The sequence below is a fragment of the Mauremys reevesii genome, linkage group 1 (genome assembly GCF_016161935.1).
Source record: "Mauremys reevesii isolate NIE-2019 linkage group 1, ASM1616193v1, whole genome shotgun sequence".
Lineage (NCBI taxonomy): Eukaryota > Metazoa > Chordata > Testudines > Geoemydidae > Mauremys > Mauremys reevesii.
The window spans coordinates 281214429-281232388 of record NC_052623.1 but is presented as its reverse complement, the minus strand read 5'-3'; the positions used below and the strand labels follow the sequence as shown (position 1 = coordinate 281232388).

The following is a 17960-nucleotide window of genomic DNA, read 5'->3' as shown; positions in this document are numbered from 1 at the left end:
TGGGTGAAGGCAATCATGAAATAACTGAACAAATTTAAGAGCTGCAGTTAAACCTTGGTGCGAACACTTACCACCAGTGCTGCCTAGTGCTCAGGCCAGGGTTTGGGAGATGTCGTCTTTCCAGGTGTCCCCTTTCTCACTATAGCTCCACCTGGTGGTGGAGCTCTGTCCTTTCAGAGGCTCAGCCCTCGGGCCAGGTCACATGTTCAAGTCCACCCCTTTTGGGGTATACAAAGTCCAACAATGTGGAAGTCTTCTGAAGTCAGCAAGGGCTTTGAAGATTCCTCCTTGGGTCAGGGGCTTCCCCAGCTAGGTTCTTCACTGAGGGATAGACATCTGCTATACTCCACTGTTTAAATCTTGGTAGGAGAGCCTGGGTTCACCCTCTCCACCAAGCTCCAATCCAGGATCCAGTCATAGGCAGCTAAACCCTACAGTTTGGGGTGCTTTATAGCTGCCTCCCTAGATCACTTCCTACCACTGCCTGTTCTTCCCACAGGGTAAAGTAAATAACAGAACAGATAAAGTTTCTGACCTTCAAAAGTCACCAGTCCCTCCTTTGCAAGTTGGTCAGATCAGTATCAGTAGGCCTGAGGCAACAAGAGTACCTGTGGTGTTCCTTCCTGGGAGAGGAGTTCAGGTCACCTGCCTGTCTGCCACTGAGCTAATTTGCTTCCCCTTTTAAGCTCTTTCTCCAGCCTATGAAGGCTTTGTAGCTGGCATAGGTCTGAGCACCCAGGCCCAGAGCAGCTCCTTAACCCCTCCTCCAGTGTGGGGTTTGTATACCTCCATCACAATTGAGCTATATAAGAAGCTAATAGAAATCAGGAGATTTTCAGTGTAAAGATAAAGGACAAATGGTGTCTTGTGAAAGCTTTAATTCCCCTGTTGATTGAGGATTTCCTGGCACCATGTTAACTTCATCAAATGGAAAGTCTTAAAAATTCATGCTCATGAAAGGTGTTGGATTGTCAGCCTGAAGCCTTGTCTGCACAACGGGGGTAAGTCAACCTAAGTTACACAACTCCAGCTATGTGACTAACATAGCTTGAGTCGATGCAGCCTAGGTCGACTTACTGAGATGTCTACACCACACTGGGTTGACAAGAGACACTTTCCCATCGACTTATGTGGAGTATTGGAGTTGACAGGCGAGCAATCAGCAGTCGATTTAGCAGTTCTTCACTAGACCCACTAAATCGATCCCCGGTGCATTGATCACCACAGGGTCGATTCCCTGGTAAGTGTAAATATACCTCACACCTCCTGAGGCTGGTGTTCTGTCCCATTTAGTGGTACCAAGACTACTTAGCGAGATTGAGTCTGCTCTACAGCCTTAGCTAACAGCCATATGGTTTTTAGCTCATGCAGGAGAGGCTCATATATTTAGCTCCAGAGGTCCCAGGTTTGATCCCGCCTGCTGATGACCAGGGTCTGTCGGCATTATATAGACATGCCCTGAAGTCTTCTATCTAGCTCAAGAAAGTACAGCGTAGGTAGTAGAAGCCGTACAAGCTTCCTCACACTACCTTGACAATGTACCTCAGCCTTCACTTGTAGGAGTGAGTTAATAGCTTCATCTTCGTTCCTATTCAGTCCTCATCTTCTCAAATGAGATTGCCAACAAGTGTGCCAATTGCAGGTGGAATTTTTGTAGTTATATGTGCCTGTACACTATGAATTAAACTACCACCACAAATTTGTTTTGTGTGGGCAGCTGAGCAATAATAACTTAACTTAATCAAAGTTTAAGCCAATAAGTATGTGATAAAATAGTGTGCAGACAATTACCAGTCTTCTGAGCCATCCTCTCTGTAGGCTCTTATTCCCCAGTTTTGATTATTAAGGTCCTAAAATTAAGACACCCCTTAAAATGCAATACAGGGGAAATTACTAACAAAGCTTTTTTTATAATGATTTGCAAACCTAGGGTTGGACTCTGAGTGAAAGTCTCTCAAAACCTATGTTTAAAGAAGATAAAGAAAATGCTGACATTTTGAGGCTGTGGCATTTTTTACTGCCTCTGTGTGTCTGATAATACACACATGCTAAATAATATTGAAATATAAAGAATTGCAGAATGTTCAGATTAAGAATTTTGTTGGTTACACTTTAGTAATTTACAATTATGGATAGTGAATTAGTTTAGATAAGGTTACATTTAGGCCAAAGCTTTTCCTGACATGAGTGCTGTTCTCCTTTCACAAGGAATTGCTGATGTAATTGATGACAGGACAAAGACAACATGTGCTGGAAGATTTTAGATAAAATATATAAACCTATAATGACAAGAAGCCCGCTTTACTGGGTAATCCCAAGAGCAGGGTGACACAGAAGTAGAATGATATGAAAATTGTATAAGTAGCAAAAGTTGTGTAAATTGAAACTTCCACATGCATATTACCTAAAACCAATCAACATTAAGCATATTAATCATTTGAGAAGGGTCTTTCTATATATTTCCGCATTACTTAACCAAAGTGATAAAGGCACAAACTGGGCAAACACCAGGTCAGAAACTGAAGGAACAGGATTGAAGGACTAGATCTGAGGCAGTGACTACCATCATGAAGTACAGGAGACCTTCCCAGTGCCCAGGAATGTGGTAACTTGGGCCCGCTACCAAGTCCCTCTTATCTGTTTGTCTGGCATAAACATATGGGCAGACATAACAACAAATCTGTCTGAAATTGTATAAATTAAGGTCAAAATTATTTAAGCCTAAATTGGATGGATTTGTGACTGTTTCCCACCTCACACTCCCAATACCAATCACAGGATATTGTTTTAACCCTTTTTTCCTGCCATCAACTCCCCAACCCACTTTCTTTATTTGTCTTGCCCTATCTCTGTCCCTGCTCTTAAACTTGCTCCTGTTATCTAGTATAACCAACTTGTATCTCTCAGGCTCACTGATTTTCCTCATCTCATTTGGAAACATTTTACTGCATCTCAATACCTTTTAGGCTACATAGAATATCAAGGTTGGAAGGGACCTCAGGAGGTCATCTAGTCTAATCCCCTGCTCAAAGCAGGACCAATCCCCAACTAAATTCCCAAATTGTCACCTTAGGGGTTGAACTCACAACCCTGGGTTTAGCCAGCCAATACTCAAACCACTGAGCTATCCCTCCATCTATGCTACAAGCTGGGGGTGTGATTCCTAGCTCATGTAGGCATGCTAAGGCTTGCTCCTATCAAGCTAGCACAAGTATAAATAGCCTTGGTAGTATGGGTAGCAGCAGTGGTGATATGGCTTAGTGGGGCTGAGAACATACTCACCTGAACCCCATGGGTATGTACTTGTCATGGCCTATGCTACCACAGCTGCGCTACTATTTATGTTTGTGCTACCTCTCAAGCTCATGCAAGTAAGCCTACAACAGTGGGGGAATCACACCCCTAGTTCATAGTTAGATGTAGTCTTAATTTGTCCTTCCTTCTGCTGTAAAGCAGCTTTGTCTGCTGTAAGGAAAAGAGATTACAGAGTATATTTACATGTGCCTAATCAGACTGTGCTAGGATTTTCTTTGAGTTTATTAGCTGAAATATGCATAAATCAGTCTCCAGTTCTCAATATTGTCTTACGTGCTGTTCAAATGAAGTTTTCATTTAACAGAATTCAGTGTAAGCCCTCTTTGAATGAAAGTCTCTGAACCCCTGAATCAGTGATCATTTTACTCACATGAGTAGTGCCTTTGACAGTCTGGTCTTTTGATTATACCAATTTTGGGGAAGAAAATATGACTTTGTATATGGTTTTTATAGAACCTAGTACAAGGAAGCCCCAATATTGATTGGGATCCTCTGGTTGCTACTATAATATAAATCATTAATAACAATATTTTGAGGAAAAGATATGGTATTTCAACTTATATTTAAACTATGATCGTCAGTTTCAGAAGATAAACCCTGTTTAAAAAGTTTGAAGGCTGCCTTTTAAATCTCTCCTTCCTAGTCTCATTCTGTTAGGACCTCAGCATTTCTTCCTGGTTCTTAAGTTTATTTTCTTTTTCCTGTTGTCTATGGTTGGCACTAGTCTGTTTACAAACACCACATACATTTCTAGTTGAGTTACCTCTTTCTTTTACTTAAGGCTCTCCGACAATAAATTTCCTTCCACTACAAAGCCATAGTAGAACTTGCAGGTCTCAGGGCAATGGTGCTAGAAGGAACTTTGGGTTTCATAGCCAAAATGTAACCTTACCTATTATACTGCCCCCCAGTTCTGATTAAGGATTGAGTACATTTCTCCTAAGTAATACAAAACCTCATCTATATTACCCTTCTAACATCCATATACCGTGTTTCCCACACACTGATTATACCAGATGAACACATTGAAGGAGACGAATTTAGGTCTATTATGCATATACAGTGGTAACTGACAGCATCCTTGTAGCATGTTAACTCTACAAACATTAAAGTTGTACTAACAAATCAGAGGCTTCCCAGGAGATAACTTCAACAACCATGAGCTAGGTGACCTGATTCACAGAAAATAGTCCACAAAATCCATAGAGGTATACATTTATTTTCACTGGCATACAAAGATTCCCCAAGGAAAGAATCTCTAAAACAGAAGACACAGAAATGAACCCCGGACCTGGACCCCAAGCACAAAATTTAAAGGAAATATACTCTTCTCAGAATCAGAGGAAATAAATTGATAGGATCTTTAAGGCCCTCTTTGCCTCTAGCAGGCTGCTTAAGTTACCCAACCAGATCTCTCCTCTGAGCTCATATACTTAAATAAATAAATCTGGCCAACAAGGCAATTTTTTAAAAGTGCCCACAACAACCCCCATGATCTCTTCCACTAATTACAGCTGCCATTTTCCTAGCCTACTTCCCAAATGGTTTTCTTCTCTCAAACATTCCTACAGATACCTCTCTTCAGGCTTACTCATCCCGATACATCCTACCAACAAACCCCAAAGGGCAAGTGTTAGTGACTATGTTTCTCAAACATTCAGTTCTGAGACCACACTCATATGACTTCACATTATTGCAAGATCATCTGCCTATGCTCCTTCCAGCAGCTTCACATCAGTGGACTCCTGCAAGTCTAGAAAAAACAACCAGCTCTTTATTTGTGCTTGTGTTCAAGATAAATGTCTAAGGGTTGTCATTTTCCAGGTCTATTAATTCAGTGCTGAGATGGTGCTCACTTCACAGACAACATGATCTCCACCATGAAGAGATGGACTTCCATAAAAGAATATCAAATACACACTTTCTTTCTTTTTAAATGGACCTGATTCTTCTCTCACCCACTGTTTACCACTGACCTAGATGGTGAATGAACTGAGACTTTCAATACCCTTATTTCTTTTCCCAGTCTGTGGAGATCTAACTGAACTTGGTGCTTGCATATTTGAATACTCCGGTATAATACCTGTTGGGTAGAATTTTGAAGAGCACTTAACTGACTTTGGTGTCTAGGTCCCATTGACATTTAATGGGATGTTGTTGTGTAAATTAGGCACTTTGAAAAATTCACAGGTTCACAAGTCACTTGACTTTAAAGTCCTTAATGCAAGAGGTAGAATAATTATCTGCAGTGCCTTAAGTCTAAGGCTTGATCTAAAGCCCACTGAAGTGAATGGAAGTGTCAGGTCCCTAAAAAGTCTATGGAGAGGGATAGCTCAGTGGTTTGAGCACTAGCCTGCTAAACTCAGGGTTGTGAGTTCAATCCTTGAGGGGGCCATCTGGGGCACAAATCAGTACTTAGTCCTGCTAGTGAAGGCAGGGGGCTGGACTCAATGACCTTTCAAGGTCCCTTCCAGTTCTAGAAGATTGGTATATCTCCAATTTTTATTATTTATTAAGCAGCCATCCATAAATGGGATAGACTGGGATTCTAAAGCTAGCCTGAGTTTTTGCACTATCACTCACTCATTCATCACTTGACACCAATATCTATAATCTGTGTGAATTGTATGAATAATTTCTCTAAACAAAGCCCTTTATGTAGCTCAGATCTATAAGTACAGTTGGATTCCATGTCAGATAGGAGGCATAGGAGTGATGGAATGAGGAGATAAATTTTGTTTGTAGCAATTAAAATAGAATTTATGGCCACAGTTTTTAAACTTGGGTGCCTAGGCATCTAAATCCATATTTAAACACCTACTTTATAGTGGCTTGATTTTCAAAAAGTGCTGAGCACTCAGAACTCTCATTGACTTCAGGGAACTATGAGTGCCTTGACTTGTTCAGGATGGGACATGGAAGGGGTAAAGAGATGGAACTAAGCAAAGGAAATTTTTGGCTAGATAGCTGGAAAATATTCTTACCGGGAGGTCTTTTAAATTACAAAACCTTCCAAGTGCTGTGACGGATGATGCATCACTAAAGGAATTTAAAATAAGACTTAACTGCTCAGTAATAGGAGACAATACTGCCTCAGGAGAGAAATTGATAAAAAAATTTAATGGGGCTTTTCTAGCTCTGATTTCTTTCCTATTGAGGGGCTCTCACCCCTCCCATTTATTACTTTCATAGGGAAGTGGAGGGAAATTGAGATGGAGAGACTTCTTCTCTTTGGTTGGTGGGAGCAAAGATTGGGCTGAGAACCCTGCCACTGCTTAAATTGTAATGAAAGAGACACCAGGGCTCAGCCCTGGTAAGCCCCAGCACAGATTGGGCAGCCAGAGAGTGGTGGCAGCTGGCCGGGCACCCAGCTCTGAAGGCAGTGCTGCCGCCAGAAGCAGTGCAGAAGTAAGGATGGCAATACACCATATACTGCTACCCTTATTTCTGCACTGCTGCTGATGGCAGTGCCGTCTTCAGAGCTTGGCAACTGGAGAGTGATGGCTACTGTCTGGGAGCCCAGAGATGCCAGGGCTATGAACGGTCAAGCCTAGAGGTGCCAGGACTCAGTCCAGACAAGCCCTGGCACAAATTAAAAACTGAACCCTGCACTACCGTTTAGCGGGAAGTGAGCCACAAGAGGCTAGCCCTGTTTCGATCCTTAATTGTTGGAATTTGGTAAAGAGAGCCACTCCATGTCTTGGTGAGATGGGAGCTTACTGGGTGACTCACAAAGAGAACAGAGTGCATGGGATTCATTTGATTCACCATTAGCATTCGGTGGTTTATTTAAGACATCACAAAATTGTCTCTCTTAAATATGAGAAGCCCTACAGTTGTGGTGTAGGTTCCTTTTTCTTCCCAGATGGAAGCATGGCATAAGTATCACATATTAATCAACATCAAATATACTCAGCTGCCATGCAGCTGGAGCTTCTGGTGAGTGGAGGTAAATTTCTCAGGGAAGGCATGCAGGAAACATGAGTGTGGGGAGAGCTGGGTGTCTGCAAATGGAGGCTGTGCATAGGGGAGATAGACTAAGGGAAGTCATCTCTGTAGGGGAGAGTCAGCCACCTTTTCACCATGACTGTGTTGCTTCTGGAGCAGGGAAGGAAGATGATCATTAGCAGGCTGTTTGCAAACACCCCGAAGAGCAACCAGCTCATTGTGGACCTTGTATTTTGAGAACATTTAAACCCATTTCAAGCATTTTTTGCATAAAGGCTGATCCTTGGCTTAGCAGAAATCTTCCTCCCTATTTTAAAAGGAACAGTGCAGTTCCCCTGCATTACATCAATGAGTGTTTATGATCTTAGGGCCAGATTCTATGCTAGTATTCAGCATTGATTTCAATAGACCTATGCTAACTTACACTATCTGACTCTGGCCTACCGTTTGACTGCTGGGAAATGTTTATTACATAGTTACCAAATGTTAGTTACAGTTACTGTCCTCGATTATGAAACCCTAAAACAATAACAACTCCTGTAAACCTGTATAATTCTGTTAGGTAATGAGCACCAAAACTTTGTGGAGTTGGGACTACACTGTGATGCAACCTTGCACATTCCAATGACCCAGAGAGCTGTGCGGGTAGGAACTTTTACTCCTGGCAGGGCCGTCCAAACTGAGCATGTCAAAGGGTAAGGGCCAGACAAGAAGCACTCACTGGTGATCCAGCTTAGGGGCTAAATGAGAGGCCAAAAACCTGTCCACATAAAGAAGTTATAGAAACACAACAAGCTAGTCCTTCTGGCAAACAGCATGATGGGACTGCTTTGTTTGTGTCCTAATCAACATCTGATGGCACAGGAAGGATTCAGATTCAGAACCCCCAACATATAATATTTAATACAAGTCTTGTTTTTATTATCTAAATCTAACATTAGTTAACATTCTTTTATTCTTCATATTTTCTTAGCACTCGGTGCTGACTCAGGCAACCCCTCATTGCCTCTTTGGGAGTTTGCCTAAGTCCTTACAGCAGGAGTGGACTATAATCAGTTTAATCATGTTCTCTTTTAGTCTTTTCTCCTTAATTATTTTTCTTCCATTCTTTCTTTTCTCTTATTCCCTTTTCCTTCCCTCATCCTTTCCTTCCTCTCTGTTCCAACAGTTATAGAACGAGCTTGTGGGCTGAAATACCTGTATCCCGTGTATCCATTGTTCCATAATACAACCTCAGGAAACAGCCTCGCTTTATCCCACTTTATGAGGAGCTGTGGATGTTTCTTCCATCCCAACTTTCTCCATTTCTCGGTTTTGTCCCACTAACATAGTGGTACCACCATGAGAGCCTCCAACATGTATCAGAGCCAAGTGAGGAAAGCTAAGGGAAACAGAGGCTATTGGCTATAATCTCAAGGATTAGCTCTAAAAAATTCAGGGTCACATCTTGGACCACATGTGAAGATGGGGAGAAATCATGTGTTAAATATGGTATATTAAATTAAACAGAAAACTGAGTCAACTGTATGCAATAGCCACCACACAAATAGACCTGTCTCAATGATGAATAGTTAAAAAAAAATCCTAAATAACCAATGCATTTATGCATTGTACTTTTGGGAAAAGCAAAACAAGTGAAGTTCAGATTACCTCTGCCTGATCCACGGGGAGGTTTTCATTGTAGTCGTAAAGATTATCCAAGTCTTCCAATGCTACATCATAGGTTTCAGAGTCATAAGTTAAGGTATCTATTGTAGGAGCAGCCACAATGGTCTCAAAGATAAAAAGTCCCAGAAAAATATTTGCAAATGTCTTCATTGTTCAATTCTTTCTAAATGGAAACATAGTATGCATAAATATATAATTGCAAATAACCTGCAAAATTTCAATCTTATACAAGCAGGATATGCAATTTTATCAAGAATTCTGAAGGCTGAGGAGCTTTTGTAAAAATTCCAAGATCATTGATTGAAAGTATTTATTGATGATTTTTTAATGTGAATATACCTTACAATTTCATTTGAATCAGGACCATTCAGTCAGATCCATTGCTGGTATATATCAGCATAGCTCTGCAGACTTCATTGGGCATGTGCTGATTTACAACAGCTTAGGATCTGGCCCACTGATTTTCACATGTTTCATGAGAGCATTAATAGAGGATTTTTTGACAAAACATGCCTCTGAGAATAGATCTGAAAAGCTAAATGAGGAATACATTTTGACTCTCACAACATTGGCCCTTTCAATTCCAGCATAAAATGATGCTTGAGAAGCTAATCAAGGGCCAAATTAGTAGACTTTTTATACATCACAGTAATGATTCACTTTTCAAAATGTCCAGCAACAGAATTCTATATTTCCCCTACAAACCCAACAAGAGTAGAATCTTTTTTCCACCATTCTAGTAGTATCTTATTTCAAGTACTTTTACTCTGTTTACCAATATGTTGAAATATGGCATTTCAACTGGTTGGAAGGCATGATATATTTAAAAAATATCCCTTCTGCAGATCTCCAACTGAAAAAAATGTCCCCACCACTACTTAAAGGAATGGTATGCTCCATTTTTTTCTTACCCATTCGCTCCATTTTTTTAACTAGCTCCAATGAAAACTGGGGGTGTGATAGTCACCTCTTCTTCCCAGCTAGAATATCGAACGTGTGAAATTGATATAAATGTTCCATATTTTAATAAAATCAGTAGAAAATAGGATAGGACTGAATATTAACATTCCTTCCCTCTCACGCTAAAGTGATCCGTTCACTATTATCTACAATATCCACATGTAGGGCTCTATTTAGCATTCCTTATTCAATCCTTTACTTACCTATAGCTACAATTGATTTCAACAGGAGTACTGACAGTAATAATTGCTGACTAGATCCAATAAGGGCTAATAAGCCATACTCCCAAAGATACTATGTACAATCCTCAGTTGTATTATGGTATCTTATTATTTCACTTATAAATTCTAGTTGCTTAAACTACCCAGTGTATGAGAGATAAGAAATTCATGAGAAACTTTCCTTTTGAGGTTGCATACTTTGAGCAACAGACTGAACTTCAGCTACTTGAAAGAAGGTCTTTATGAAGCAGGTTTAGGCACGAGGATATGAAATTCCAGTGGGGATGATGAACTGCACAAGGCACTCATTTTTCCTTCCAGTGCTTTTTCAAACAATTTTTTTATCTGCTTTTGGGAAAACCTAGGGACAGCTTAGCTAGTCTTTGAGCAAGTCTTAATTGAATGGCAGCTTTTCAATGGTGTCTTACAAGATTATTAAAGTTGGTGTTTTACAAATAATTCTATTACAGAGCCTTCAAATATAAGAATACATTCGTTATGGCCTCACTCAGTTGTGTAGTCCCAGTTTTTTTAATTGTTGGTGCTGGTTTAATAGCCAAAGAAAACATGAAATAATTTGTTTTTCCTTGTCTTTATTTTCTGTTCCCTATTTTTGTCAGGATTGTTACTGGCCTCATTTTATGGTTGGCTTGATTCTGGCATTCATCCCCAAAGGTCCAAGTGTGCTGTGTATTATCACTAACGTATCAGGCATAGGTTTCTTTTTGCATTGTGTAAACTTTTCTGAGCAGTTCCTGTATATCAATATTACATGTAATTAATCATTTAAGAATTGTCTGTTTTCTTTATGTTCAAATAATTTTAAAACCATGTTTACATTTCCTAGATATAAAAGTTTAAATGTATGAGTTTTTAAATACTTCATCTCACGTAACAAGAATATCAGCAACAAAATAAGTAATCAGTTATCTTCTCACCTCTATTAAACTGTATGTCTATAACTGCTACTGTAGTATCTGGACCTGCTTGCAAAGTTTGTGTCTCTCTACTTTTTTTATAAATCAGAGATTGGAACACACTGTAATTATATTGGCATCTACTGTAGCTGTCAGTTCAAATATTTTGTTGAAGATCATGTACACCTTTCACGGGAAGGAACTAAGAAATGTTTAAAGAAAAAAAATAAAGTAAATAGCATCAGCAATCTACCTCATTTGAATTACTATTTTCCATGATATAATAAAACAAATATCAAAAACATTTCCATCTTTAAGAATCCAATTTACCAATCAAGAAAAGAAGTAGTAAAACTTACCTTTGGCTTCTACTTTCTGAAGTGGCACAGAGTTACTCAGAATGCAGAGCCTGTGGTATTTGACCCTGACCAATGGCAGTGGGATTTTGGACCTGTGGGAGGGTGGTACAATTTTTACCCTCAAGTGGAGACCTCATTCTGAGAAGGTTTTTGGTCTTGATATTAATGTTGCTGAATCAAACTGAAGTGAAGTCAAACAAAGCTAGTATTATAAGCAAGTACAGTTTACTTCGGAAGTTACAGAGCATGTTACAAAAATAAAATAAAAAATCCATCAATGTGCCTCAAATCTCAGGAGCAGAAAGAGAGAGACTTTTAATTTTAGGGTCCATTCATTTAAGTTCTGCAATAAAGGAAAAAGCAAATTACTTGCATTCTATGTATTACATCTATGCAAGGATGTACTGGATGCTTTAATGCAATGAAACAAATGGAATCAAAGACTTGGAACAACAAGGTTTTTTATATTTAGAAGGGTTTGTCTTTATTGCTATTTAATATTCAGATATTAAGTAAAGAATATACCTAATTACAGGATATCCCTGATGGTAAAAGAAAATGTAATTTAGATGTAACAAAATCCAGGATAATATCTATATACTTTTAAAAGGTATTTGTATTGATTTTAACTTTGGGCCAAATCCTGATTTAAATTACACCTGAGTGACTTCAATAGAATTAGTCCAGATTCAGTTGAGTTATTCTGGATTTACAATGATTTAACTGAGAGTTGAATGTGGCCCCTTATTACCAAGTGGAAAACCTGTTTTGGCTAAGCCATGTAAAACATTCAAAAAGTAACACATAGTCAGGCTTCTGCAAGCAAACACTGAGTCCCATTAGATTGAGGATGCATATTTTCCCTGGCTGTAAGTGCAAGCCTCTAGCAAACTGGATTAAATATTAAATAGTTCTCCCTGCAAGTAATATTTCTTTTTTGGTTCAGCATACCTGACAGTATGAACTGAATTTGAGCTTAGTACAGATACTGTGCATTCAGATGTACTGCTTAATATTTTCTTCTTACATTTCACTGAGCACTCTTGCAGCAATATCCTTAGAAAGCACCTCATCCAAATACTCTTTTCCCAGTCTTTGGGAAATAGCTCTTGTTTAAATGATGGTGGTCCCTATCTCATGATAATATCCCCTCTTCAATTGCCCTTTTGTTTTAAAGACCATTCATTCTGCTCTCTGAAGGTAGGTCTTAACTAAGAGAATAGTGTATTTGTCATTTCATTTCCCTGGGTCTCCTTCCATTATATCAACTGCTTCCTCCATTAGACAATTGAGATAGTGAATGCGGAAGTAGGCCCACTTTAAAATATGCTATTTCTACAAATAATTCCATCTCTTTGCTCTTGAATCAAGCAACACTGGCCTCAAGCCTAACAGATTGTACTTCTCCTCTGAAAGGAGTGAGCTGATTTCATTTTGAGCATTTACCACTTGGCCTCAAAGCAAGCAGTTGTACCTTCACGCACTGCAGCAAAATGAGTAAGCACCATCCTGAGCAATCTAGTGCTCATTTTCTACCTCCATTGGTTATACAAGTGTTTTGTTTTTTTTAACCTGCTGATTGGATACTAGAGTGACCTATGCTCTATCTTTACATTAATTTATTTTGAATTGATTTATTCATTCATGTATTTGTGAAGGATTTTTTCTACTTCAGTTCACTTTCCATATGTCTTTTTCCTTTATAGAATTATTCTTTCCAGACAGGCATGCTGTTCAGTGTTTGAATTTCTGTTACACAGAAGGCCCTGATCCCTCATGCTTTGGTGAGCCTGTCTAAGGCTGGTAACTGTTTAAGGTAAGCTGATCATAAAGGGAGATCCATGTTTCTTATACTCCTAACATAGTAAGGTTGATTTAGACATATTGTAGCCTAGAACCTGCGACTCGTTACATCTGTGGCTCTGTAGGAGTGGTGCTTTGGTGATTTGCCTTTATCAGGACAAATACAATTTAAATCCCCTTAGCTGCAGGCCTCAGCTTAACTCATTTTTCTTGCTTTCTGGACTCCTCCCAGACTACTACAATATGCTTTATTGACTATACAGCAATACATTCACTCTCAAACATTATATTATTATTTATTTTATTAGCCTCTGGAAGGCCCAACTGAGATCAGAGCCACATTGTGCTAGGCATTGTGCAAACTCATGGTAAAAGACATTCCATCCCCCCCCCCCCCCCCCAAAAAAAAATGCTTAGATTAAACAGATAGAAAAAGGAAGTATTGTTAGTTTCATTGTACAGATGGGGAACCAAGGCATATAGTGATTAAGTGATATACTCATAGTCACACAGGAAGTCTGTAGATGAGCCAGAAATTGACCCCAGATCCCTGACTCCCTAGCTGACACTTAGGGCCTGTCTACACTATGAAATTAGGTTGATTTTATAGAAGTCGATCTTTAGTAAGCAATTTTATACAGTTGATCATTCATGTTCCCACTAAGCGTATTAGGTCGGTGGAGTGCGTCCTCAATACTGTGGCTAGCATCACTGAGTGGTGCATTGTGGGTAGCTATCCCACAGTCCCCACTGCCCATTGGAATTCTGGGTTAAGCTCCCAATCCCCGATGGGGCAAAAACATTGTCATGGGTGGTTTGGGATGCATGTCGTCAGTCTCCCCTCTCCCACACCCTCCCTGCTTGAAAGCAATGGCAAACAATCATTTTGCACCTTTTTTCCTGGGTTCTCCATGCAGACACCATAGCACGGCAATCATGGAGCCCACTTAGCAGCGCACTGCTTTTGTGAGCATTGTAAACACCTCATGCATTATCCTGAAGTATGTGCAGAGCCTGGCTAGGAAGCCAGCTGCCAGCACAATGAAGATTGTGAGGAGGACATGGATACTGATGTTCCTGAAAGCACAGGATGTGGCAATTAGGATATCATGGCGGCATATTGATACAGTGGAACGCCGATTCTGGGCCCAGCAAACAAGCACAGTCTGGTGGGACCACATAGTGTTGCAGGTATGGGATGATTCCCAGTGGCTGCGAAACTTTCGCATGCGTAAGGCCACTTTCATGGAACTTTGTGAGTTGCTTTCCCCCACCCTGAAGCACAGGAATACCAAGATGAGACCTGCCCTGACAGTTGAGAAGTGAGTGGTGATAGCCCAATGGAGGCTTGCAATGCTTGACTGCTAGAGGCAGTCGGGAATCAATTTGGAGTGGACAAATCTACCATGGGGGCTGCTGTGATCCAAGTAGCCAAGGCAATCAATACCCTTCTGCTAACAAGGGTAGCGACTCTGGGAAATATGGAGGTCATAGTGGATGGCATTGCAGCAATGGGGTTCCCTAACTGTGGTGGGGTGATAGACAGAACGAATATCCCTATCTTGGCACTGGACCACCTTGCCAAACGGTACAGAAACAACAAGAGGTACTTCTCAATGGTGTTGCAAGCCCTGGTGGATCACAAGGGCCATTTCACCAACATCAGTGTGGGATGGTTGGGAAAGGTGCATGACGCTCACCTCTTTCAGAACTCTGAGCTGTTCGAAAAGCTGCAAGAAGGGACTTTCTTCCCAGACCAGAAAATTACTGTGGGGAATGTTGAAATGCCAACAGTTATCCTTGGGTACCCAACCTACCCCTTGCTCCTGTAGCGCATGAAGCCATACACAGGCAGCCTGGACAGCAGTAAGGAGCAGTTCAACTATAGGCTGAGCAAGTGCAGACCAGGGCCGCCCAGAGAATTCCGGGGGCCCGGGGTCTTCGGCGGCGGGGGGGCCCCCGCTCAGGGTCGGCTCTAGACCCCAGCGCTCCAAGCAGGTGCGTGGGGCGTCCCTTTCCCTGGGGGGCGGCATTTGGCTCCGGTTGAGCTCCCGCAGGTCGACCGGAGCCCGGGACGAGTGACTGCGGCGGGTGCCGTGGTCCCGCGGCTCCGCTTGACCTGCCGCAGTCATGCCTGCGGGAGGTCCAGCCGAGCCGCGGGACGAGCGCCCCCTCCGCAGTCATGCCTGCGGCAGGTCCACTCGTCCCGGGCTCCGGTGGACCTGCCGCAGTCATGGCTGCGGGAGCTCAACCGGAGACGCAGGGGCCCCGGAAAACACTCGTGGGGGCCCCTGCGGGACGCGGGGCCTGGGGCAAATTGCCCCTCTTGCCCCCCCCCCTGGGCGGCCCTGGTGCAGACTGGTGGTAGAATGTGCCTTTGGACATTTAAAAGAGCACTGGCGCTGTTTGAGTAGTTTAGACTTAAGTGAAAGCAATATTCCTATTGTTGTTGCTGCTTGCTGTGTGCTCCATAATATCTGTGGGAGTAAGGGGTAGACATTTATAGTGGGGTGGGATGTTGAGGCAAATCGCCTGGTGGCCAATTTTGAACAGCCAGACACAAGAGCAATTAGAAGAGCACAGCGAGGTGCGCTGCACATCAGAGGCTTTGAAAAACAGTTTCACAACTGACCAGGCTATGATGTGACAGTTGTGTATGTTTGTCCTTGATGCAAAGCTGCCCCCTTTAGTGAATATACTTCCCTGTAAGCCAATCCTCCTCCCTGCTTCGGCCCAGCTGGCACAGGAAATAAAGTTCCTATTGTTTTGAACCCATTCATACTTTCTTTATTAAAAAATATTGAGATCACTGACAACGCTGACTAGTAAAAGGTAGCCCGGTTGGAGTGGGGGAGGAGGGAAGGACAAGGCCACATTGCTTATTGTAGCCACACTACAAATCAAAACTGTTTGAATGACAGCCTTCTGTTGCTTGGGCCATCCTCTGTAGTTGAGTGGCTGGGTGCCCGGAACCTCCCCTTCCCAATGTTCTTGGGCATCTGGGTGAGGAGGATATGGAACTTGGTGAGGAGGGCAGGCGGTTACACAATGGATACAGCAGGGTCTGTATTCTAGTTGCCTTTCCTGCAGCTCCACCAGATGCCTCATCATGTCAGTTTGCTCCCCCATTAGTCTCAGCATCTCCTCCTACATGTTCTGATCACTTTAACTGTATGCTTTCCTGGCCTCTGCCAATGAATGCCTCCATGCATTCAGCTGTACCCTATCAGTGTGGGAGGACTGCATGAGCTCTGAAAACATGTCATTGCAAGTGCATTTTTTTCGCCTTCTAATCTGCGATAACCTCAGGGATGGAGTTGATACGGGGAGCATAGAAACATTTGCAGCTTCAGGGGGTGTCAGGGTTTCCTCCCCACTCTGAACTCTGGGGTACAGATGTGGGGACCCGCATGAAAGACCCCTTAAGCTTATTTTTACCAGCTTAGGTTAAAAACTTCCCCAAGGCACAAATCCTTCCTTGTCCTTGGATGGGTACTGCTGCCACCATCAAGTGAGTTAGACAAAGATTCAGGAAAAGGACCACTTGGAGTTCCTGTTTCCCTAAAATATTCCCCCAAGCCCCTTCACTCCCCTTCCTGGGGAGGCTTGAGAATAATATACCAACCAAATAGGTTAACAAGGTGAGCACAGACCAGACCAGACCCTTGGGTTTTTAAGACACTAAAAACCAATCCGATTATTAAAAAAACAGAACTTTATTATAAAGAAAAAAGTAAAAGTAGTACCTCTGTAAAATCAGGATGGAAAGTAATTTTACAGGGTAATAAGATTTAAAACACAGAGGCTTCCCCTCTAGGCAAAACTTTAAAGTTACAAGAAACAGGAATAAACCTCCCTCTTAGCATAGGGACAATTCACAAGCTTAAACAAAAGATAATTTCATGCATTTCCTTCCTATTACTTACAATTTGTAATCTTAGATGATTAGTTCAGGTATGGCTTTGGGAGATGTATTTTTCCTGCCCTGATTCCTCGCAGACCCGGAGCGAACACAGAGAGAGAGACAAAACAAAAACCTTCCCCCACAGATTTGAAAGTATCTTCTCCCCTTATTGGTCCTTTTGGTCAGGCGCCAAGTTATTTGAGCTTCTTAACTCTTTACAGGTAAAGAAGGGATTTTATGCTACCCTTAGCTGTATGTTCATGATGGGGCGGGGGTAGGTGGGGAGAACAGGAGAGTAGAATTTCTATAATCAGCTGCATGCCATTCTAGAATTTAAGAAGATACATTTTTTCTGGAACAGAGTTCTGCCCGCACAGATTCTTCTCCCCATACAGCAATCGGATCCAGTGTCTCCTGTTCACTCCATGCTGGAGCTCATTTGTGATTCTGGGACTGCATGGTCACCTTTTCTGCTGAGCTCTCTATGCTGACCAAACAGGAAATTAAATTCAAAAGTTCCTGTGGCTTTTCCTGTGTACCTGGCTAGTGCATCGGAGTTGAAAGTGCTGTCCAGAGCGGTCACATTGGAGCACTCTGGGATAGCTCCTGGAGGCCAATACCATCGAATTGCACAGTGCTGCATCTGCACTACCCCAAATTCGACCCAGGAAGGTCGATTTTAGCACTATTCCCCTCTTTGGGGAGGAGTACAGCAGTTGATTTTAAGAGCCCTTTAGATCAGCGGAATGCGGTTGGTTGTGTAGCTGCATTGCTTATAAAATCTACCTAACATGGCTAAATTCAACCTAACCTTGTAGTGTAGACTTAGTCTTGCAGTCTGTTACTACAGAGGATCATGAAATAG

At 41.8% G+C, this 17960-nt stretch overlaps 1 protein-coding gene across 1 annotated transcript in view; it reads right to left on the bottom strand.

Annotated features, from left to right (window-relative positions):
* The window catches only part of EPYC (epiphycan), a 39367-nt gene extending 22196 nt beyond the window's left edge, over nt 1–17171 (bottom strand). The window contains exons 1-3 of the mRNA XM_039497037.1: nt 17118–17171; nt 11389–11480; nt 8914–9094 (exon numbers count right to left, since the gene is read on the bottom strand). Of these exons, the coding sequence (XP_039352971.1) occupies nt 8914–9081 (168 nt within the window). The 5' untranslated portion in view covers nt 9082–9094; nt 11389–11480; nt 17118–17171. The remainder of the gene's footprint in view (nt 1–8913; nt 9095–11388; nt 11481–17117) is intronic.
* Between the last annotated feature and the right edge of the window lie 789 nt (nt 17172–17960).